This window comes from Anser anser (genome assembly GCF_964211835.1).
Source record: "Anser anser genome assembly, chromosome: 10".
Lineage (NCBI taxonomy): Eukaryota > Metazoa > Chordata > Aves > Anseriformes > Anatidae > Anser > Anser anser.
Window position 1 is genome coordinate 9835142 of NC_139730.1, and position 25519 is coordinate 9860660.

The window sequence follows — 25519 nt, forward strand, 5'->3', positions numbered from 1 at the left end:
AGCTTAGCTAAGAATTAAGTACTAAAAAGCACTGCAAGTACTTTTGAACAGTCATCTCTCAAAGAAGAACCTAGCCTACAAAGTACGCAGTCTGTCACACCACTAAATAAATATGACATTAGGCAATGTGTTGCACATTGGTTCTATTTATTTTTTTGAAGAACTAGAGTTAAAATATCTATAGGAATTTTTAAATTCTTTTGAGTCCTTTTGAGATTAAGGGAATTACAGCGTAGAGGACCACAAAACATGCTACCCATGCTGAAAAGTCAAGCCTACCAAGGGATACCATATGAGACTTTACAGTAAGTATCAGACTGGATTATTTTTTAATTTAGATCTAAATGCTCGTTCCTGCTGCAGAAAAATATTTTTGTTTTGAAAAAGCATTCCCACTTACTACATTTCACTAAAGTAATAGTGCACCTGAACTCTACTGGATTTCAATAACAACTGACACTGAAAAAGTATCACTCTCCAGGGCTCTGGCTCTAGGTGCTGAGGACTCCCCTGAAAGAAAGGTAATTTCACAACACTCAACACTAAGACGGAAACACCCTGACTGAATAGCACTAGTTCTAGGAACTTGACACCATCTTTTAAAGAGACAGGCAAGATTCAAAATGTTTTGTAAATATCAAAATTATTTACTTTTTTTTAAAAGATTACAAATTCTCTCGTCTTAAAGAAGCCAAACCTACACACAGCTGTTTACCAAACTGACTGTTGGTAGCATATATGATGAACATCATCCACATTTAAGGAAACGTAACTGGATGCTTTGTTTTTACAGAGATACAGATTTATTCAGATTACTCTGATAAATCATTCTTAGTGACCAGCAACAAACATAAATCAAAATATTAAAGTTATTATTTCAAAAGTAACTGTTAATCCACAGGTAGAAAATAAATACTGAAGTTAAGATTTGCTGTTAATAGACAAGGAACTCACTATGAGACTATAAAATAATAATAAGGAAAATCTTTTGAGTTCATTTTTGTCATTTAGAAGTAGACCAAATTATGGTATGCATCAGGGAGTATGCCTACACAGATGGAGAATGTTAGATTCATAAAGGTCCTTCTTTTGTTGAGCCCTTTATAACTATTACTCACTCTAGAAGATAAGAATAATAAATCAAGTAAGCATCAGCAGTGTTTTTACCACAAGATAAAAACATGGCAGAAATAGATAAGGACATCACGACTGAAATCATCAATGGAGTAGATTTAAGACAAATCTCCATATACTTTTTGTTTTTGTGTCCTCCTCGTAACCAGCACACCTTAGACACTAACTTTGCAGCCCTTAAAGATGAAGTACACTCTTCCAGCTGAATTCAGTTCTAAAGATCTGAACACATAATAGATCAATTTCAAGATAGATGTAATTAGTTTCTTTTGATGTAGAAAGATTCAGCATTTAATGTTCTTCCCAGATGCAAAAAAATGAAGCAGACACCCGCACCATGCATAACCTTTTCAATCAGATAAGGAAATCATTCAATTTGCAGTGTGAAAAATCAAACAAAGAAGAATGAAAGTTGTTTAAATTTTAACTTCTGCCACATTGCTACTAGCCCCAACACATCAGTTCAGTGGATCTTCTCTCACTGATGATATCACCACTTAAGAATCCTTGGCTGCTTTGGAATGGAGACACATCGAGCTTTGACACTGTAAGGAACTAAGTAAAGCGAAGAGCTAATGTTAATCTTCCCAGTAAGGTTCTGTCTCCACTGACATATATCATTTCTTATCAACGTTGTTTGCTTAGAGAGATTAAGACTTAACAATTTGCAAAGCCTCCTGGTTTAAATGCTCCAGGCACTGCACTATGTATCAGTGAAGAAAGGCCATGCAAGCTCATTCATAATTCAGCTAAGAGGTGTGATGCAAACTTCTGTAAAACCACATAATCTGAATTCTTAAAAGTTAGCAGCACGTGCCCTGTGTTATAAAGGGAGTTTAGAGAAAGCAAGACCTTTATAATCTTGTTTGGACTGTAAAACAAATATCTTTTTCTCCCTGGTGAGAGACATTTTAAAATAAATACTTTTTAAAGGTGCTTTTAAAAATGTGTATGAGGAAACAAATTCACAAGCCCACCTTAAAAATACTACTTACTCTTAGACATTTTCAGTTTCTCCTTAAGATAAATAGGCTAAAAGCCAACTAAAACAAAGAGAAGGGCAAAGTATATTTGCCAAATAATGTTAAATTAATCAAGAAATTAATGAAAGGCTCCATACCAATTATCATTTGCTTTCAAATCTATCTACAGAATTCTCCTTTGCCCATTACCTACAATTTGCCTGGAAAAATGTTATACCATTAGCACACAATTACCTATTAGAATGACTAATACCGGTTCATGGTTTCCATGTACACTTTAAGCAACAACCTCTATCCTTCCACTACTAACTTAAAAAAGAAAAAAAAAAGACTTGCAAGCTGGAACTGATATTTGGTAGGAGTAAATTCAGATACAATAGTACGCCTTTTATATTCAATATATTGTAAAATGTTTTACAAATTACTGGGATTAAATGATGGTAACTGTAGGGAGTTTGGACAAGTAAGTAGCTACTATGGCTTAAGAATGCCTTGTATTATACATTTATTGCATGAGATTTTTAAAGCATGTTTCTCTTGAGTCTCATGGGCACTGCAGAGAAACATCTAAGGGCAGAACTTGACCTTTCTATATTAGAAACTGTTTCTGGAAGAAAAGGGAATGTAAATCAAGACACAGACTACATTCTAGTTGAGATTTCATCAACTTTTTCCATAATACACTCCACATGTTAGCACAGATTGCCGGTGAGCCTCCTCATCTCATCTGTAATTGTGCACTTCCCCCTCAATTGTTCATATTTGCTTCTGAGCAGAGTGAAATTGGTTGTACAAAAACCAGAATATTGTAGAGTATTTGCATGATTTTAGCTGTTCTCAGTACTTTCTAATCATTTTACATAAAAAGATAATTCAACATCTTCTTTTGTATTCTATTTCCTCTTTCCTAATGTGTTTTCCTTCAGCTCAGTCTCTAAAGATCACTAGAATCCAATAGACTTTCGAAGCATCTGTCCTAGTTTCTTCATGAGTTTCAAAGAAATTACCTAAAAAGTCTCCCTAAATGTGCTAGGGATTAGCAAGCAGACACTTCAATTCAGTTCCTCAATACAAAGGAGTTAATTCATAGTTTTATTGTAGAGTTTTACTTCTAGGCTCACAACAGTCTGAGGGTAAATTGAGCATAACTTTCTGATCAGATGAAAGAAAACTCAGCTATATTATTAAAAATGTTATATCAAAATTCCCTTCCCAAGGGACACGATCATGCAATAGGACATTAAATGCAATAAGTGCCTTTTGACACAAGAAGCATCTCGATGCTTTACTGCTGAATCACCGAGCAGTAAAACAAGTACCAGGACAGTCCATTGCATTCTTTTAGGAAAAAGACTAACAGTTCAAAGAAGGAAACTTTATGTCTGGTTTTAGAAGAAAATGGAAGGAAAGCAATAAAGTGACCTAATGCACATTCCACTAAAATTTCCCATTGCAAGATTATAGTTTCAAAGAGGACTGCAAATATATATAATGAGTAAACACCCATCATTTATCTTGCGCTGAGATTCTTTGGAAAAAAATACCATATACTTGATTATACATTTAGACTGCATGATAATATACACATTTCCAAACTGCTGACTGAGCTGACAATTGTAATTATGGTATTTCCTACAATTTCTCAGGCTAGAATAAAACAATTAAGGAAATTATAAACAAACAAACAAATGAAAAACCCAACCTTTTACATTAAACAGTAATGTCTTTAAAGCGATAAAGTGAATGGATAGCAGACCCACCACACACAGTCCTTGTTTAAAGTCAGGCATTTATTTGTTAAAATACAAATTTGCTTTAAAGTAAACAGAATTAAACCAAAATCAGTTCACATTCCAAATCTGATTTCTGTGTTTACAAATAGGTATAGTCAAAATGAAGTATTGATTTCCTTAACTTGTTTAATGAAACAAATAAAGATGATGAAAGTATTTCAGATAATGATGTTTTTCTTTTGCTACAAAATTACTTCATTTGTCAAGCCATACTAATTTTTGGAGTTCAGAACTAAAGTAAATGATCCTGATTTTTAAATAGTTATGGTTGAACTTAATTTTAGTATGGAAACTTAGAAAGAAAGCTCATGCTTAGACCTGTAACCTTGCCCCATTCCTCTTTACTTGTTATGAAAATGATGCAATTATTTGCTGGCTTGTAGTTTCACCAAAAAAAAAAAGTATAAAAAAAATCTTTACTCCAATATAAGTTACTTTAACCTTTTAATCATAAAGCATTCTTGATAGAGATAGCAAACTGTATCTTTTGTGATTTTATAAAAACGTTAGATCTTCTACTCAGGAGCAAAGATATTTTGTCCGAGCTCACACACAATTCCTTTACACATAGTAGCTCAACACGACATCATTTAAAAGCAGCAATACCAAACAACAGTAAATATGTGGACAGATCTTTGCATCGTGTGACAAGATCGAAACTAACTTCACTTAGCCTGTACATCAAATTAACACTTCCATTACTGCATGTGGAAAGCATTTAGCACCATATAAAAAGTCTTCAAGGGTCTCTGAAATATAAACCAAATTTCAGATTTATAATTACTTCGAATAAATGATTTTAATTAGAACTGACAGCAACACATCTGAATTTACTTTTTTTTTTTTTTTTTTAATGACAACCAGAACTTTAGAGACAGTTCAGCACGGTTGTCCCAAACAAATGGAATTTAGGAATGGTTGTTTCAACATATTTACTTTGATAATCTAAAAACCCTCTGAAATGTTGACTTTTTTTTTTTAGTAGTAGTAGTAAATGTGCTTTAGTAAATAAATCCATTAAATTGCATAATGTACTGGAAAACAGATAAGCTCAATTCATATGGCACATCCTGTGCAAGAGAAAAAAATAGCTCAGCCATCTTCTAAGGAAGAAGAAAGCCTTCCAGAAAACAGAGCCCTAAGTGGGCTATTCAGAAGAGAATATACATTTTTTTTGGAGATGAGAAATGTGTCACAAGTGTAACTGGTTAATTCTAGAAAGTCTTCCTACTTTGTCATACAGATAAACAGACACTGGTTATCTCCTGATGATTCCCACTGGTTCAATGGGAAAAGTATTTCAAATTAAAAAAAAAAAAAAGATATTTTATTTGTAACTCATATACTGAAACTCTCCAAGACTTCAGCTATAATGCCAACATTTGCTTAGTAGAAGCCAAAAAGATGGAGCTAATGACCCTTCAGAAAAGTGGCTGGTACATAATGATATATTGATAATAATTTTTATCCATTGAAAAAACATGGCAGGAAGAAAAAAAAGCAAAAGATAAAGTTGAAGTGTTTAGCAGAATTTAGGCTTGAATTTAGGATTATTAGAAGTTAGGCTTGATATTAATACCCAATTAGGATTGCAAAAGGAATGTACACTAAAAGTTTCAAAGTACCAGAAGAACAGGACAAGTGTCTCTGCTCCAAAAGTCCTCCAGCACATTCATAGTTTATTATATTGCTTATATTTTAGAAATATAAGAGGATAAAATTCAAAATATTTTAAAATAAACCCCTCTGATTCACTGAATACATCACAGGGGTTCATTTAAAGAAAAAAGTAGAAAAATCTAATTCAACATTTTTGCAGTGCCACCGTTAACAACATTAACTATACCAACATGCTCAGTTCTGGAAATCTATTAAGATAGGATCTTATTTTCTTGGTTTTGTAACATGATTATAAATTAGATAATAAAATTATTAATCAAGACCATCACTTCTCATCTTACTCTATTAAAATACTTAAAATATTTTCCACCTACCTTGAAATACATATAGAACTTTAAAAGACAGGTAAAGGGGAGACTGCTGTCAGCAGCCAGAAACTGAGAGGGGAAGCAATTGTACTCTGAGACTGAGCAAGATAAGCGTTTAACATTAATTGAAAAGTGATGGATTATATTTCAAAATGTAGTCAGAATGTAGTCAAATTCAGTATTTATTTTCCCAGTAGACACTGGGAAGGTATTATGAAAAACATACACTATTTTTTTTTTTTGAATCAGAATATTTGAGGCAAGACACAAGTGAGTGAAGATCTAAAGTTCATTAAGGTTTTTAGCACAATAGCAAATTGAATTCTCCTAGTTTCTTGACCCAACACTTTCCATAACAGAGCAAGATAACTTATTTCAGCTAACAGATCCGCAACAGCAAATGATTTCTGATTCTAAAATAAGACTAGCTATAGCATTGGCTAACAACCAACTGACCCTTAAGAGAAAATACCGTTTTATTTTTTATTCAGTTTTAATAATGTGTCCTGAAAATGGGCAGACTTCACGTGTATACTGTTTTCTTAAATTGTAGATTATAAAATAAGTAACATCTGTTACTCCCCAGAATCAATTATAAGTGGTGTTAAAATTAATGAGGCCTTCAGGCACTGATCTCGCAAAGAATTAATTTTAATCTGTGTAAGTCTTGGAGGTTTTGTCATGTTTGCCTAGAAAAGGCTACGTGAACATATTGCTACAAGTTCTGCATTACATATCCAAGGTACAAAGGGAATTTAGAAACTACTACAAGAATTGCCAATTAAAAAAAGACAATGGTAGTTTAAAAACTCATTAAATATTTCTTCATTCTTGTGATGGATTTTAGAATTTAACTGTAGGATCCCAATATACTTGACTTACATTTCACCAGTTAAAAAAGAATTTGAGATTGTATTGTGTATTGTGTATACATTCAATGTATAAAGTGTATATAAAGTGTAATATAGATTGTATTGTGTATACATTCAATGTATAAAGTAAATGCAAAGATAGACCAATCAGTTATTGGGTATTTCAGACATCACAAGCAGAAGCAGCATACCAATTACCAAATGTGTATAATATCCTGTGGGAAATGCCCTACTGAGTCATTGACCATTTATCCTGTTAACTTGTAAGACATGCAAGTAACTAATTAAAATTCAATTTTCCAAGACCTGACCCAATGCCTAATGTTCTCTCCATGAAAGGCAATCCCCACGTACACCCCACTACATTTGACTATAAATGATTTCTGTTTCTTATTTTGTTGCTTTGGGAAATACGGCTTGAAATGTTCCAAAATACTATGAATAATGGATTATTTCAGTCTACATTATACAAAAGTTGATGTTTATTTTAATTACAATCATGAGAATTTCAAGAATAATAAAGGATAATATAAATAATATACCATTTGACTTACAGTTAAAAGAAGCCTTTAAATATCTAATTTGTAGTTACAAGCAAAAATATTTTGGGGAATAATTAATTAGAAGAAAGATTCTAACAGAAGAAAGCACCTTTCCAATGTCTTGAATTAGGCTTATTTGACATAATGGGTGTACAAATAAGTGAGACGAGATGAACAGGGAGTATCTTAATTACACTTGTTATATCAGCAACCTAGGAAGTTGCTAATAGTAAGTTATTTATTATGCATTTCAGTTTAATAGCAAAATAAATTCCAAAATGAACAGAAATGCATTCAGACACACAACAAAAAAAAAGTTCTTGCTACACAACAACTGATGACTAGGACATAAATATTGATCTCAGATTGAAAGGAGATTTGCTCTAAACATCTTGAATAAAATGTATCTGGAATAGTGACAAAATATCTCGTGAAAAGTAAAGGTGGAATTCCAGAAAGTTATCTCAAATCATTGATACACATGAATCAATGACAAAAGTACCTAAGAAATACAAAATAATACAATTCTGGATAAAATGTTCTGCTAACGTGTCATTATTGTAGCTAGAATTGTGATAAAATATAAATATTATATATAAAGAATATAGTGATAGTGATAAAAATTCTCTTTTTTTCCACAAAACCTAAACAATACTTAAATAATGAATTTTACTTCACATTAAATATTTCTGACAGTCTGCCTCTATGTAAATTAAATATATCAAAACCATACATTTAAAAATAAAAATACCTAACAAATAAGACTGTTACTCTTTATCCTCTCAGCTCTTTCTCAAAAGAATAAGGTTGCCAGTTTTCCCCTATATTCTCATTGCTTCAATTAATGTATTATTATTGTAATTCATAGTCCATATAACTTTGACTTCCTAAAATATTATCTTCCTAACATGTTAACTTTTATTAACTTTAAGTCGACAAGAAAATGGGAAAAAAATATACCGAAGAGATCATTTCTAAGATAAGAGAATTCTTAAGGATACCTCAGAAGACCACATAATTGAATTGGGCTTTAAAATGCTCCCCTAATTCAAAATGGAAGAAAGAAATTAAATAGAACTAATCTTGATTTTTAGTGCACCTTACAAAAGAGTTACTACTATGGTTTAATTTTACTTACATCCTATCAGTCTACATGAAGTGATAAAATCCACAATATTGCTCTCCTCAATTGTTAAAAACAGGCATGAACAGAGACTGACAGAAGATACCGGGAAGGGAGCTTGGAACTTTATCATCTGCACATCTGGAAAACCCTTCACGTTTAATTTCCTTTTCACAAGTAATAACATCAGCCACTGAGTGCTTCATTTGCATTAGAGGACAGAAGGGGAAGAGCCCCAGCTCCAGAAGGCAGAATCTAAGAATGGCACCTGAAATCCAGCTAGAGATGATCGAACAGCTAGCTGCCAGCAAAAAGAAGAGTCCTGACCCCCATTTCTGGCTTTCCTTGCACCAGCACTAGCATTTGTCAAGACTCTTGCTGAGCCAATTCAGGAAACTAAATAAACAGAATAAAATTAACCTAATAAAAAGGCAAATTCTCCACCTCGCCCAATTTTCACTCCCTCAAGTAACAAAGCATGAATATATTTGTAAAAGACAATGCTTCTGCCCTGCTGTACAAAAAGCAAGTCATCACGTTAGTAAGAGGGAGACTCCTATGGCATGATGAAGCCAACCAGGAGGAGAAGAGGTTTAACAATCTGTCACAAAACTGGGTTAAAGCCCCTTTTCCACCCATCCCTGTAGACTGTGGAGCTAACATGGTACTGAAACAAGTAAATTTGTCTCCATGCCTCACTGCCACCCCCTCAGAAACCAGATCAGGCTGGCAAACGTTTTGCTGACTACACAGAGCAGCCCGCAGATGCGGCATCGTGTATCACCCACAAGCTCCAGCACTCACTCGGCTGCTGCTTCAACACAAAGCAAAACACAGCACGTCAGCTGCTTTGCTGAACAAAAGAAACGTGGCCACTTGCCACTGCTAGGTATCAGCTTTAAACGCCTTGGAAGAGTTCTGGTATATGCCTTTTGTTTCTACTGAAAATGGTTTGTTTCTATTAAAAATGGTTGATTACTGAAATAACTTTCTTCAGTCGAGGAGCAGTGCTTCCAACCCAGTATATGTCATACTTCCTGATGGGATTATGTATACAAAAGAATTTGTTAAAAATGGTGCAAGTTTTTAGTCTCTTTTCCAAAGTAAATGCAACTCGTGTAATCACACAGTCTCCCCTCAACAACTTTTCTACATGTTGTCAACTTCCACTAAGTTTAACTGTGACTGAGATGAGAGGGTTCAGATATAATTCAGTTTCCACAAGTTATGTAAAAAAATCAATGGCTGACTACTGAAGGGAGACCAAAATTGGTAAGCTCACTAAGAAAAAAAAAAGTCAAAACATGCTCATTGCATATCCTGCTTGGAAGCAGCTGCCTGGCGACCAGCATGCACATCCTGGCTGGCCAACTGGGACATGCACAATTAGAGGGTGGGAGTAGCTGAGAGGGACGCTGAGGATTTTAAGGACACCAGTCCACAGGAATCCAGGCTTTGTTAAGGCCACTGCTCAGAGAACTTGCTTCTTAAACATACCACAAAACAGCTAGTCTTTGGTGGAAAAAGTTCTGAAAAACAAAACCACGAGGGTTTCATATATTTTAGATCCTGTTTTGCGTGCTTCTCAATACACAGCTCTTTGCATCAATGAATCCTGTAGGCTGCCATTAGAATTCACTCAGCAGCTCCATCAGGCTAAAGACTGGGGAACCAGCGTGAATGTCATCGCTGATATTTAAACACAATAACTGATATAGCAAGAAGTACCAGCAGGTTCACATGTCCATTCAGAGTAATGGGTTCACAGTCAAGCAACACACAACGGTTAACCAAAAACTTTAACACTGCATAAGGCATTATTTGGACAATTTTCAACATATGACACTGGCAAAACATCCAAGTATTTAACTGAATATTTGTTCCTCAGTAACATTTTTCAGAAGTAGAATTAGCCACTGAAACAGACTTCTATCAGAGTTGGCAATGAGGGTACTTTAGCCAATGAAGCTTAAACTGATAGCAACAAATAAATTGACTTATGCTCAATGCATTAACTTAATCAAATATATAATATACACATTCTGAGTGCGTAGCTGTTGGTTTTTTTTTTTTTTTTCCCCTCCTGAATTACGCTGTCTCAGTTTAGGCCTGCCTACATTCAAGTCCAGTATGTTCAAACCAGTATCAAGCACCTCTGAAAAACCTGCCTGCTTCACACTCACTCATCAGGATGACAAAAATGTCTCCTCTCTGGAAGGAGAAGCTCTCATCTCAGGTCCTTAAATTCATTACACAATTTTTATAATGAGATCTCATTGTCTTTACACAGATAGACCCAGAACGAAAGATGGTAATACAAAACACTATCAAATTAAGTGAATTACCTACCAAACATGCATTCACAAAGAAAAGCTGCAGAACACAAAGTTTCCCTAGAGTCCATGACACTTTTGACAGTAGCACAGCCTTAGAAAATGGAGCTGCTCATTTTTTAAATCACTGGCTTGAATTTTGCCCAAATACATAGTACACCTCATTGAAGAGAATACGATAGTAGGGAAAAATGTGTTAGAAAAATACTACATTTCTTTTATTCTTAATTAGATGCAAAAAGTATTTAAATCTGATTCCAGATATCAATGCCAAAATTTCAAAATACTGTTAAGAAACGTCAGCAACTGTTCTGCACCTTCAGACAAAAACTCAAAAGCAGTAGCCCCTTAAACATCACTCTTGCCTACCATCAACAACTGGAATAAAACAATTCTTTATAAATAAAAAATGCATACAAATGTAGATTCTGAAACTTGTAAGAAGGTGCACAAGAAGCTTTGTCTATGCTTACTATTCTCAATTCATACAGTTTTGACAATGAACTTAGAATAGCTATTACTAGCCAAGTACAAATGGAGTTTCCACTCACACTGCTCGGCTTGCAACCTCTACAGAAGAGTAAATACAAGCTTTTCCACTTAATTACCAAATGATAAACAGTGGTACACAACCTAAACTTTAAGGCTAAACTATTTAGTGCTGCCGCTTTAACACTGTTGTTTAGCAGTGCTCCTCAGTTTGACATCAGTTGAGACTCCTAAATATAGCTCTGCCTTAACTCCCCCCCACAGTTCACAAGCCAGACAAAGCCAACTTTATGACTCACACCCTGATACAGGCCAAACAACCCTCACAACACTTTTGCAATTTAATTTGAAGCATGAAACAACATCAAAATCTCAAGAAAATACTTAGAAAATAACTCACTGTAACAGCCGTTATTAAGAATCTCTTAACTTGTAACCTTCCCATTTTTTATACAGAGGACTTAAATTCTCTTCAACTGTGCTCATGTGTAGTGGGATTACGTGCAAAATTAATTACAATTTGGTCATCCTCACACTCCCGAGCCCTCACCGTAACCCTCTCCTGCTTTTCTAACTCCTTGAAGAAGTTCTGGTGACAACAGACAAAAGGAAGCAAAAGAGAAATACACAAAGTAATAAGAGACTTTTGTGGCTAGTTCAGATGCACAAGCAGAGGCATTTCAGAGCCACGGGTGGCATTTACTGCAAGAAAGCTGTATATTATGAGCACTAGCTCTATTACACAATACAATAAACACTTTTCACACGTGGGTGTGAAAACGTATATTGCTTCCTCCTTCATTACACAGGAGGACTGACTAAGATTAGGAAGTGTTCTAGCATGATTTTTAAAGACATTCGAATAAATTGTCCTTGTGTATTAGTGGTTTATATTGCATAAACAATGCCAGCTAGGAGAAGGGCTCTGGGATTTGCTTAGTTTATTGTTAACTAAAATATTCTCATATATTCCTCTTTTATTAGCAGGGGATAGAAAAGCAAGGTAGTCAAAAAGCGAAGCTGAGGTAGAAAGAGTGACAGATGGAAAGGCAGAGAGGAAGGTGGAATATGAACAGAAGACAGGAGGAATTTTTAATGCTAAAATTTGGTGAGGGGAGACTCAGGTCAAAAAGTGGATTTCAGAGTCATTCCAAAGACAGGCTGAGGGAGGTTAAGTCTAATTTCCACAGTCTGGCTGTTACTCTGCACAGAAGGCAAACAGTGTAGCTATGAAAATTAAAGGGGCATTCAGAGAGTAGTTTTCCCATGTATTTTTCCAATACAACTGTAGCTTTTCTCAGGACAAACAAAGCTATCAAACAAAAAGAGGAAGCCAAACAAGATCTTTTCATGTGACTGCAGCTACACTATACAGCCTCCTAGAGCAGTACATTATTTCCAAGTTGAGTTAATGAGGAAAAGTAGGCAACATACTGACTGTGGATTTTTGACTTTCAGAGTGCTCCATGACATTTATTTCATCTAGAGACACAGCATTTGCAGGTTTTCTATACAAAGAAACGCACATTAAAAACAAGAATCCAAAGTTGTCGCCATACTGACAGAGCTGTCAGCTGACACCTTTACCCAGAATTGAAATAACTACACATTTTTGTATTGCGTGAAAAAAGCACCCTCTAGACTCACATTAAATAGGATTTAGAAAACAATTTAAAGGATAAAACAAGTTAGCTGATTTCTATTCCCATTTCCAGAAAATTCCTATACATTTCTTTATAAGACTACTCTCTAACTACCCTCTTATGTCAAGGAATCATCATCATACTACTACTAACAATAATAATAATTCAGATGCCCAGAATTTTGATTGCATTTGATATTCAACTTAAAATATAATCCTTATCAGACAGTCACACATTTGTCATGAGAAACAGAAACTTCATTCTACCTTTTCAGCGAAAAACAAAGAAAAGTACCTGCTTTTTTCTTCAGAACTGTTTTGTTTGCTCAAAATATGAAGAGGGGAAATTCAGTTTAAAAGAGTTTCATTTTTGCATACCCTAGGAAAAGAGATTATACACAAATAGAGAACTATAAATTCAAGAGAATTACAAATTTTCTATTGCTAAAAAGTCTTATATACAGAGAAAAACTTCCCAATCTACTTTTCTGAAGCTGAAAATGGTAAGACTAAAGCAAAAACTAAATCAGAAGATGTGAACTATGGAAGAACAGCAACAAACTGGATTTAACCAACAAAAACTACACTTCCTAGAAAAAAAAGTTCTCTACCACTTATTCATTTCCTTCTATTTCAGGGCACAGAGAGGATAATGTGATGACTAAACTAATTTCTAGATCCAAGTTTCTACTTCCCCCAAAAAGTAACACACGGTATATTTCACTACAGATAGATATCAGAAGTAAAAATATTTTTTATAATTAATCTGATTATCTAGGGAGGTTGGTTGTGTTGAAGGATGTGTTGGGAAGAGTCTATTGTTCTCATTGAGACTGCAAAAGGATAAAGAAGCAGCACTGCAAATGAGGCCAGGCAAGACATAAACTATGTTCCATACACATTTAAAATAACTCTCTAAGATACAGAAAACAAAGATTATCCAAACTGGTAATTTCACAATTTAATGTGAAATTTTACACCTTCCAATGTCTTTGCAATTCCACTCTTTAAAAGCTTTGGCTAAAAGACACCTATGAGACAGTATTCCTGTTATATTTTTGTTTAGCTATTTGCTCCTAAGTATAGCATGCTTGATACTATGACAAATACCTATGTTTCATAACTACCTTTGCTACGAAGCTGAAAAATAAAAATTGAACATTATCAGACCAGAACAGGTGAAGGTACAGCCAGCTGATTAAAAGTACGCACTTCGCTTTGTGATTAGATGAGTAAGTAGCACTGACTACAACACATTCATTTAAAACTTTTTTTTTTTTTAATTCATGGAACGGAAAAAAGGAAAATATATCTATAAAATAGGTCTGTATGTGTATACACACACTTAAGTGTGCCATTTACACTACGGTAAAGTCAGTTAATTTTCAGGCACAGTGAACTAAAATCATGCATAAATCAGTGGCAGAAAAAAAAAAGAATTTTCCATAGAAAGGCATATTCTAGATTAATGCTTATTTTCTGGAAATAGTTTTCCATGTGTTAGTCTTCCGTGGAAGTTTGTAGTCAAAAATATTTACAGAGACAATAAGTATACAACATTCATTGAAATGTTATATTTGTATATGTGAGTAATAAATTTCAAACCTGACTCAAGAGTCGCACCCATCCATTGGGCAACAGAATTGTTAATTCTTTGGCAATCAAAATCACATAGCACAGCTTGAATTTCATACAAATGATTCTGAATACTACTCGCATGCAATCTCAAACCAACATTTAGTTACAGAACACACTGGAGCGGCTTTGGCTATGTTAAGTTATCCCCCACTTGAAGCCTGTACTTAAGGTGATTATTTTGCACCTATTCCTGAAATGTTCATAGTTTGAATTTTAGAAAATCTCAGCCACGTTAAACAAAAGAAACATTCTTCTAAAATAGCTTTCTGAAAGGTAAAGTTTACTACTTCTGCAAATGGAAGTCTCCAGCACATTTAATTAGAAGTAGGAAAACAATCCTAATACCACTTAGTACAAAGGGATGAAAAGTTTTATAGTCTAACACAGATCCTTGTTAAATCGGGTAATTTTCACCTCTGTTGAAAACTGAACCTTAAACGCTAATTCCTCAAATTTTGCATTCTTGCTGAGCATCTCAGCCATTTACTCTGGTGCCCTGGTGTCCAAATTCATCCCTGAACTAATGTTTCCCAATTCATTATGCAATATTTCATGGCTGCACTAACAGGTGGAATATCTTAGATACAGAGTTCTGACAACTTTGAGTACAAAACTGAAGTCACTTTGGTTCATCTATCATAGATCCTCATTTAGTAATGGATACATGTCTCTTCAGAGATTTTCTACCAATCAAGACAAATTAGACGTATCCTGTTAGAACCACATTTATAAGAAGGGAGAAAGCACACAGCTATAACAAACAGCCACCTAGTAAACAATACTTATATTCTGCTTTAAAAGAGCATACTACCAGTTAGAAAACAAGCAAAACAACACAAAAACGTACACCAAGTACATTTTATAAGTAGATTGACAGATGGTATAGTTTTCAGACATTTCAAATGAAGCCGTGAGGTATTTTCTCCAAATCAGCAGTGATGTATCTCAGTATGTTGGAAAAAATCCCACACAATGTTGCAGAGGTGAGCTTAGCCAATAGTCTCAGAACTTCACCTTAAGACTTCTATTACCATTCTACACTGGTGACACTAAATACTTTAAGGCTTTCATTCTTATATGGTATTAAAATATACAAGGTATATTAGCCAAGTAATAAGTATTTTGGTAGATAACTGTTCTCCCTTTATTATACATTCAGTTTCGTAGGGGGAGAGACTGAAAATAATGCCTCAATGCTGACTAAAGCAAGTAACTGTGAAATACTGGGGAAAATCCCTATCCTTTCATTTTAATCTAAAGAGACATGGAAAATCACACCCAACCAAGTACTCACACAGAAGATTTGGAAATTCTGGAGATAAGCCAGTTAGTATCTGGGACCTAAACCCACAAACAGTTAGCTATTGAAAGGCTGAGTAACATCTTCCCAGAGGCAATGACTATACAAGTCAATTCTCCACCCTTACACAAAGGAAAGGAATAACCTCCTTTAGCACTAGCCCTGAATTCTGATCCAGACTACATTTTTAGCAATATAAATTCATTTAATAACAGGCATCTAATAAATTTGAAGCCCCAAAGCCAAAAATCACTTATTTCTGAAGCTAACACAAGTGATAAACAGAGATGACTGCCTGCACCTCAAACCCTCTTTTCCAGTCTATTTCTAGGTCTTCTCTATTAAGTAGCTCCAGAACATGTGCCTGCTGCTGTGCTGTGAACTTCTTCAAGCAGCAATGGAATGAAATTGCCCTGATTCTTATAAGTCCCACTGCTGCCCACAGGCACATAAGTAGCAACAACAAACATCAACAAGTCTGGGCAGTTTTCCTTCTGATCTGGGAAACCTCAAGCATCAGCAGTATCTGTCTGCATACAAACCCTGAACAATCAGGAATGCTTGCCTCTTATTTGGAAGATTACCTATAAAAATAATTTTCATTTACAGGAAAGCTCAAATTTTGCAGATGATAGTAACTAAAAGTTGCTTCAAAACTGATACAGAATGCTTCACTGAATTAACTCCTTTCCTCAAAAACTTAATTATTTGAATTTTTGACATTATAATCCAGTGTGGTCAAGAGCAAACTTAAAGGCATTTTTGGCCAGAGGAACATAATATGACTTTAACATGAATTATCTTAATACAGCCCGATTTTAAAATATGACGAAAAACTTGCATTCCAGTGGAGAGACTAAACACATTTTTAAGATCTCATAATAAAACCCTGAAAATTAGAGCAGAGAACATTCCAGAAGCACTACAGAATTTAGAAGTGGTTTTCTTCAGAAAGAATTACTACACACGATTTCCTTTTATAGTCTTAAGAAGCTACACTCAGAAAAACAAAAAAAAAAGATCAAGCTACTGAAAACACCATTTAAAACCTTCAATATCAAAAAACCAACAACACAGCTTAAAAGGCTTTATAAGGAAACCATTAACCATTTGAAACATTTTTTTCCCCAAAAAAACTTTAGCTATGTTAACAGAGATGCAGATGTCAGTGTTGTATTTCTGACCTAAGACTAGTCTTACTTTTTCTTCTCCACTGATCTATGCCCTAGTGATATGTTGATATTGGTTTGAAAACAAGATAATGAATCATTTATTGCTTTTGCAATCAAGTTTGTCAAATCAAATCCCATGAAATGAAATCACATATAAAACAATTAGCAGAAATGGTAAGGCAAATAGGGTAAAGGAAACTTATCAGATAATCAGCAAAATACACTTCTACTTTCATTTGATACCAGTGCATTAGCTGTGCACCGTGCTATGCTACATTGCCCAATAAGCAGCACAAATTACTCAGCCTGCTTTTTGTAACACAAAGCAAAGAGCAGGAACTGCAAAAGGACTAAGTCCATTACAGCAAAAAGAGTTAAGAAAAAATGGTTTCAGTATCCAGCTCTGATAAAGGCCTAATCACAGATCAACTACAATGTCCTTAGCTCAAAGAAACAATTTAAACATATTCAATTTTTCAACAATTTAACTATTTATAAAACACTGATTGGTAGGAAGTTAGTGTAGATACAATAATGTCAGGTAAACTCATTGTTTCATAGAGATAAAACATCATGCAATAAAATCCATTCAATTATATCTCTTACTGAATAATGCTCTACTACTATAAAAGTAGTTAAAAATACAAGTTCTTTTTTTTTAATGGGGTTGTAAGATGGCAGTTAGTGATTAAAATCATAAGTGTTCCAAAACTGAAGACAAAGGTTTGGGTTTTCTTTGTTTCATTCACTATTTTCTGCTAATTTCAGTAATATTCTTGAGAAAGACTGCCCTCCTGTGTTCACTGATCTACGCTGAGATGAGACAGGCCACGCAGCTGGAATCACTTCAAGCTTTTTTTTTTTTTTTTTTTAATAATCACATTACTGATTCAGAGATTGAAATTAGCCCACCAAATGTTTGCACAGAAATAAAAGGCTGGTGCAACAGCAGTACTGTTCCTAGGGCTTTCACATAAGGTGGTAATGCTTGCTGGCTGGCATGAGTCCTAGAAAGCCATTCTGGGCCTTTAAAATGGCATCGCTGTTTGCAGCTGCTCTTTGCTTTTAACAGAGGCTGCTTATTAAAAGCTCCTAAATTGTTCGATGAAGTCCTAAAGGAATAAAATGCTTGTTAGACACCTTGTAATGAGGTTAGCTATACTACTACATGGCAACTCTTCACACCAACTGCAGCTGTACAGCACACATCTTTAGAAAGGTACAGAAAAATCCCTAAGTATGTACCCATAATCACCTAGTTCCCATGTCATATTGTTTAAGCTTCAAGATTCCTTTAAGTGCTTTATAAATAATTAAAACTTGAAAGAACACTGTGTGGGAAAACAAGCATTTTAGAAGAGGAAAAGTCTAAGGTACCCAGCAGTCAGTCCTCCAGGAAGTCTGCTCATAGTGAGCTGACACCAGGAGTGACTTCTACATCCCTGCTTTTAACATCATCATTTGATCAGTTAAAGAAACAAATGCTCTTAATTTTCTAGAACACTTGATACTCACAGAGCTAACTGCATTTGAAAATATTCAGGAAATTATCTAGCCTCTTATGAGCACTATGCTAAAGCACTATAGAAGTAAGCAGAAAACTTTGCTTTTAGCAGTACTCAAACACAGAAATCACTTACATAGTGGTACTGGCAGCTCTATGAAAAATCTGATTTGGATATGTGAGCAAATAAGACTATTGTTGTGATACTTGTGGATAAAAACAGTATACAACTCAATTTTAGGATGCATGTTACTCTGAACTTGTGCACACAAGCATGTGGCACACTTTGAGATACACTGGAATAAAATCTATCACTTGATGATCCTTCAATTATTTACTCCTAAAAACAGAAAAGAAATCATCACGTAACACTGACAAATTTTAACAAAATCACTTATATATATATATATATATATAGCCACACTTTAAAAGTACTGCCAGTGTTTTCAGAAACATGGTCTTTTTTTTTTTTTTACATCAGCATTTGCTTGAATTACTTAAAATTAAGAATCAGTAACTTCAGCATGAGGATCCTATCCTTTCATCTGTACATGACACCACAACAAACACTACATCTTTTTGCCTATTTAAAATACATTTTTGTGCTACCTTCAACAACTCTTTTGTTACTAAAACATTTCTAACCCTTTTGGATAGAACAAAAAAGGCATTTTGCCTTCTATTATAGGACAGCAAAAAGAAAAAATAAATTTCGTGCCAAACACATTTAACAAAAAGGAAGGGATTAAAAAAAGGAAGCTATTATGTGCATCTGGAGGGCATGTGCTTGCTCAATCTTAACTTGGGAGCCCAAATTATTTGCTGCTCATACATTCCCTTCTAATATTCCTTTGTCACTCTGGGGAATGCCCATTAAGTTCTTTTTATCCTCTTCAACCACAAAAATATCAGAACAAGTGTTACAAAATGATGCTTTTCCTGTATTTGTACTTCTCCTTTGTCGGTAAGGCAGAGGGGGAAGATTCTATATATTCTTCCCCAGGAACAAGTGAATCAACTGTCTCCACTTCCTTACATTCTCCAGAATACAGCCATATTAACACTTCAACACGTGTGATAGAGGTAGTCTTGCTTTTTGAGAAAATATTCTTAATATAGATACGCAACTGAAATCATTTTAAGCTTGTCTGTAATTGTCCTATTTGCTAAACTTTTAATGCCGTTTACCTAACTTTTTGTTTTCACTACTGGCATAGAAGCAACATTTTTTCACACATTAAATGACATAATAAATACTGCTTCCACGCATCCTTCATTAACAACAAAAACCAGCTACTTAGTATTAATTTTTCTATTTGTGTTCTAGCATCATCAATCTCTACAGTTAGCTAAATAATACCTAATACTACTTGGCAAACAGAAGAACTTGCATACAACATCCACATTAAATCATTTAATATTTCATGACTGGAGCATTTATAGTTTTCCTTTGTATAAGAGAAACTAAGCATTAGTAAGAAGAACTGAGAAGACTAGAGGTTAACAGCTTTCACTCAATAGCTGTCAAACACAACACATCTGGAGCAGATACTTGGATGGCAGCAGGAACCTCCAATACAGTAGATGTTTCCTGTATAATGGGAAGCTCCCCAACAAGAACCTAAGCTGCTGTAACAGTCAATAGACAAAAAGAAGTTAAACACATTTGGGTAGCCAGATGACTGTCTATATTAAGCTCCTTTCTCTGATACATTTTTGTCACAGCAAAAGAGGACACATATTTAAAGAGAGTGGGGCAACTACAGTAGCTTGCTATTTGCATAGCATTAGATTATGTAAAACACAGGTCAGAGTTAATTATACTGCCACTAAGAACATGCAAGGATATATCAGTCAGCTTGTCTCTGGAATTTAATATTGAAGTGCTGCTTCTCTCCTTACAGACATAAAAGGACAAAATTTTCAGAATAGCACATGGACTTCTGTGATCACTAAGGTCTGTGATACCTTTTCTTTCCAACAGGTGCTCAGGCAGTTTTCAAAAGGTGAGCATAAAACATGCCCAAGACATGGTTAGACACGGAGTTAAAAAATATCGCAACTAATTTTGAGAGGTATATTTAGGCGATACATAATTATCACATTAATGATAGAAAGCGCAGAGTACTTCTATGTTTGGAATTTAAGCATGGCTTTGATATACATAGTTAGAATTTACAAAACAGATTACAGTGTTTCTATTAAGATAATAATAAGCCAGGTATTTTGTCAGAAAGGAATTTTGTTCTTCATAGAAAATTCTGACAAATCAGTTTTAAAAGATTTATTACAAAGCCTTTATTATCCTTGGTTCTCAAGAACATCTTCATTTGTTTGTTTTAAGTTGAAGTCATATTTCACCCCCTACCCAAGGACTGTAAAAAATGTATAGTAGTCACATAGATTGCAAAGAAGAAAAATTGTGAATTATTAACTGCTATGTGGAAGGAGGCAGTATTTCGTGTTTGCCATACCACTTGAAAATGACATACTGCTTAAAGCTTTTTGAGAAATACTTTTGACAAAACATTTGCACTGTAAACTTGCAATACAAATTAACAATTGCAAAACAGGCTCTCTCTCAACTTCCAGAAACTCAGAACAACAACTTTCCACAGCTTCCCAAAATGGCTATGCACAGTAGACAGGAAAATGATATTATTTTTCAGCTGACTCTTTGTGAATTCTGTGTGTTCACGGTATGTTTCATTACCTTTTCCTCTTGTAGTATTTTGCTACAAGTTTTTCAGATTTTTAACATTTATAAGGATTTATAAGTATTTTAAGGAAAAATCTAATCCACCACAAGGACCAAGGGATGAAATCTTCATCTCCACTGACACAGCCTATGTCTTAAGCCATTTCTTTGATCATTAAACCTTTGCATAAGCCAGTATGAAGAGTAAAAAGGCTACTTGCTCATTGTCACCAAGCAGGTTCTTCCTTGGAAGAAACAAACAAAAACACTGGGAAAAAAAATCCCTGTACCATGAGTTTTAAAGTGGAAATAGGCGGTCATGACTAACTGTGTATTCCTTATGGCAATAATTAAATTATACAGAATAAAACTACAGAGCTTTCAGAAAAGCTTCCTTATTTTACTAGATAATCTACAAGTAATTTCCTTATATGGCTGGAGAGAAATCATCACTGTATGCTTTGAAGCTGGAAGATAAATGGCCTTTGAAACAGAAATCATTTTTATTAAGAGGAATAATGAAAGTCCTGCTTCACCATTGTTACAGATTCCATTTATATAAAAGTATTGCATTTTCTCCTGAATGTGGTACATCATGAAACAGGTAAAATGTTTATTGAATTTATGTAAATTAACAATACAACATTATGGGGAAATGGGAGAAAAACTAGCTCGAAATTATTTAGGGCTTTTACGTTTTAAAATTTCTTTATCAGATTTAAAAAACTAATTCTCGAGTTTGTATGCTGTAGGTAAAAATGAAAACCTGTTTTGTCAATATGTAAACAGAACAGCCAATGATCTCAAAGAGATGACATACCAGACACAGTTTGGCTAAAAGCTCTGAGTATTAGTTCTGATCTTAAGATTCTAATGAATTTTTCTAAAGATGACAAACCTTGTGTTACCATTTAGAACTTTCTTATTTCCTGACTAGTATGCTTTTTTTTATGGAAAATCTACAGACTACTGAAGAGTAGTTGTTCTCAGAAGTTGAGACTACTCACAATTTTTTTTGTAGGATTAGCTGCTTACAGCTCACCCACAAATTGAAAAAAAAACTACTTCTGAATTTTACACTCTCTAAATTCTAAATAGTATTTTTGATTATACATAAAAAAAAGACGTGTGAAGGACAAAACCAAAAACGTATGCTATTTAATGCTCTAGAGCAAAACAACTCAAAATCTGGCACAGAAGAACATAACTCAGTGATTACGATGACTTATCATTCAGAAACATGCGCATGGAAACAGTTCAAAATTTGCCATAGCAGTAACAAGTAAGTTTTAGCACCGTATTTTGCACAGACTCATTAATAAAACTACAATTATCCGCATCACTGAAAACGTCATACTACAGTGTTTCCACTGTTGAGAAAATGTTATTTATAATCCTTGCAATTTAGAAAATATTAGACCTTACTGTTGCCTTTGGCAATTCCTGGTAGTGATGCTTACCTGGCAATACCCCAACCTGAAGATAACAGTAAATAGGGCTCCTGTAATCCCTAGTTTTCTCTTACTTATGATTTTTTTTTCCCACTTCACCATTAAAAGTTCACAGAAGTTACAATGAGTGCCTTCACTTTTAGCACATGTAATATACCTAAAAATATTCAGAGATTTATCTAAGTTTTCTTATCATTAATCATATCAAAATAATTTCAATGTATTTTGGATGATATAAACATTCAAGCTCTAGGAAATGAAATATTAGTTAAGTCTTACCCAGAACATTTCCTGCAGGTACTTCTTCAAGATCTTCAAGTTCTCTTCCCATAAGCAAGTAGAGATTCTCCAATGTACAGCAAGTCATATGAGGTACTAATGGCAGATCATCGGTAGCAGAACACTGGGATGACAGCTACATGGAGTAAAACAACCAGTGTTGGATATTTATTGCCTGGTACTGTTACAAACTTCTTCCTGAAAACCTCCTTGCATTTCAAAACTAAGAAATATATTTTAAAGCTTTTTCATTTCAAAAGCCAGATATTCAAAACTAACACATACTTACTTATCTCCCTTCCAAAAACACAGTGTTGCAGCAAACAATGAAATATTACCAAGAAAAATGAAAAAACAGTGTTTCCTTTATTGTTTAAGTGCATACTAATTCTCACTCACTGTTCATCATCACTGATAAAACACACATTAAGGTAATTTCATAGGCAATGAACTTCTACAATCACATTCTCAAAACATTTAACACCACTCTTTTCAATACTATTACACACTCTCCTGTTCCCATAAATAACTCATTTTCCAATCACAAATTTTCTTTACGTATGCACATACTGGATTTGCTGTTAATTAATAAATGCTTCATGTATTTTGGTAATCCCAAGGCTTACAATGAGTTTACTAGGATAATCAGCCGAATGTGCAAAAACAAAACATCTCCACAGTAACGGACCTCAAACTTTCTTTCAAACAAGATAAAACTTTCTATTCATTAGCAGGTAAAATTCTGAGAAGAATGTCTGTATTGGGCTATAATATGCTTAAGTAAGATGCTTTCATTGGGCTGGAGAAGTTTTATGTTTTGCTTTAAAATCTGCAACCCAATTGTATTTAAACAGCATAAGGAAGTCATATTAAACAATTAAATAAGGGGAGTTTCATCCAGATGTCTCTAGCAAACTCCATCTTTGAAGAAATGCCTCTGCATTGGGGGTACGAAGATTCGCCTGCTACTAAGACATTTCAAAATAACTAAGCAATATCAAATCTAACTTCAGCTAGAGTCAGTCATACCTAAAAGGCTAATGATCTCTTCACCTTCACAGAATTTGAAATAGCTGCACTCTTAAAATGTTATTAAAAGCAATCTCCAAGTAGGTGTTTGAGGCACCATCTTCACATTTTGTGATGAAGTTAAGATCATAAATGTGTATCTAGTATTTATGAACATACTCCATCACCTTAAAGAATTAGGCTGAATGTATTCTTTTTAAACACTAAATAATCTACAGCACAGTCTAATCAAATGGACCTAAGCAGGCAAAGTAAGGATGCAGAAAACCAAAGACTCATCAAGATTGAGACTACTGTTTATCCATAAGACAATGGCTGACTGCTTCCAGCCTCCCAATAATTTCACATAATTTACCAGGTTTTAGAAACTCATTTTCAGTAAACATTCTAATGCCTAATGAAAATAATACAGCTGACAAAGTTAAAAAAAATAATCTTACTACTTATTATTTAAACCTCCTCAAATCCCCGACAAATGGTGACTGTATCAGAGTAGACATTTATTTATGCTATGTTCAAGTCTTTGCACAATTCCTCTGCAAAATTTTGCAGAATTCCATGGATGTACAGCCAGTATGCTATTATGAATTGCTCTCACTGCAAATCACTGGATTTCGCATATAGCTGAAAGTCAGAATAAGCTTTGAATCATTACGTGTGCTTAGAAATACATTCAGGCCCTTCATGTCCGTCTTCTGTTTCCATAAAACTCAACGCAAGGTTTTTAAATCAAATTATTTTGAATCTGATTAAAAACAGGTTGCATGTGTAGACGTTTAACCAACATCTTTTCACAGAACAGCGCAAAACAGAATACCCTTTATTAGACACAGACAGGATGTAATCCTTGTATTTCAAGGATCATCTATTCATCTACTTCTCCTAAAGAATATATGCAAAGTCTTGAGATCTTCAGTTGAAATGAAATAATAAAGAAGGTTCACGCCTCCTTTATCACAGCAACTTTATTACTAAAATAAACCATATTAATTGCCTAAATTACTTTCCTACGTTTTGGAATTTTTGATTTGAACCTTGTTTTGAGCATGCAATGTGCAGAAAGTTAAGTCAACAATATTTCGAAAATAATGTCAAGTTACGGAAACATTTCACTGTCACCTCTTACCTTATGCAAAGACTCGGCAGGATCATATTTTGGTCCTAAAACAAAGATCTTTTGCCCTCTTTTCACTACACCACTGAACACTCTAGCAAAAGCAATGAAAGACTCCTTGTTGTCTGCTTCCTGTTTTGCTGCCTTTGAGGTCGCAATCTCTGTTTGACCAGTGAGCTGTTGCTCTTCACCTAATCAGTTAGAAAAAATAGATCAACTCTAAAAACAGTTACTACCTCATCAGCTGAAGAAAAAAAAATCAATTACATACCACAGTATCACATCTGATGACATATTCAAAGACAAGAACCCGCCACTGTAACCCATACTCCAGTCCCGTTCTCAATCACTGCTTTTATATAAATTTTTTTTTGTTAAATAAAATACTTATTCTTGTAAATACTTAAGAGGAATTAAAGTTATGTTGGCCTAAAG

The 25519-nt window shown here is 34.3% G+C and overlaps 1 protein-coding gene across 3 annotated transcripts in view; it reads right to left on the minus strand.

The window, feature by feature from the left end:
• EFL1 (elongation factor like GTPase 1) overlaps positions 1-25519 on the minus strand; it is a 71878-nt gene that overhangs the window by 23448 nt on the left and 22911 nt on the right. For all 3 annotated transcript variants that reach the window (XM_083849619.1, XM_083849618.1, XM_083849620.1), the window contains 2 exons: positions 25097-25275; positions 22942-23077 (listed from right to left, as the gene is read on the minus strand). In XM_083849619.1, the coding sequence (XP_083705745.1) occupies positions 22942-23077; positions 25097-25275 (315 nt within the window). The remainder of the gene's footprint in view (positions 1-22941; positions 23078-25096; positions 25276-25519) is intronic.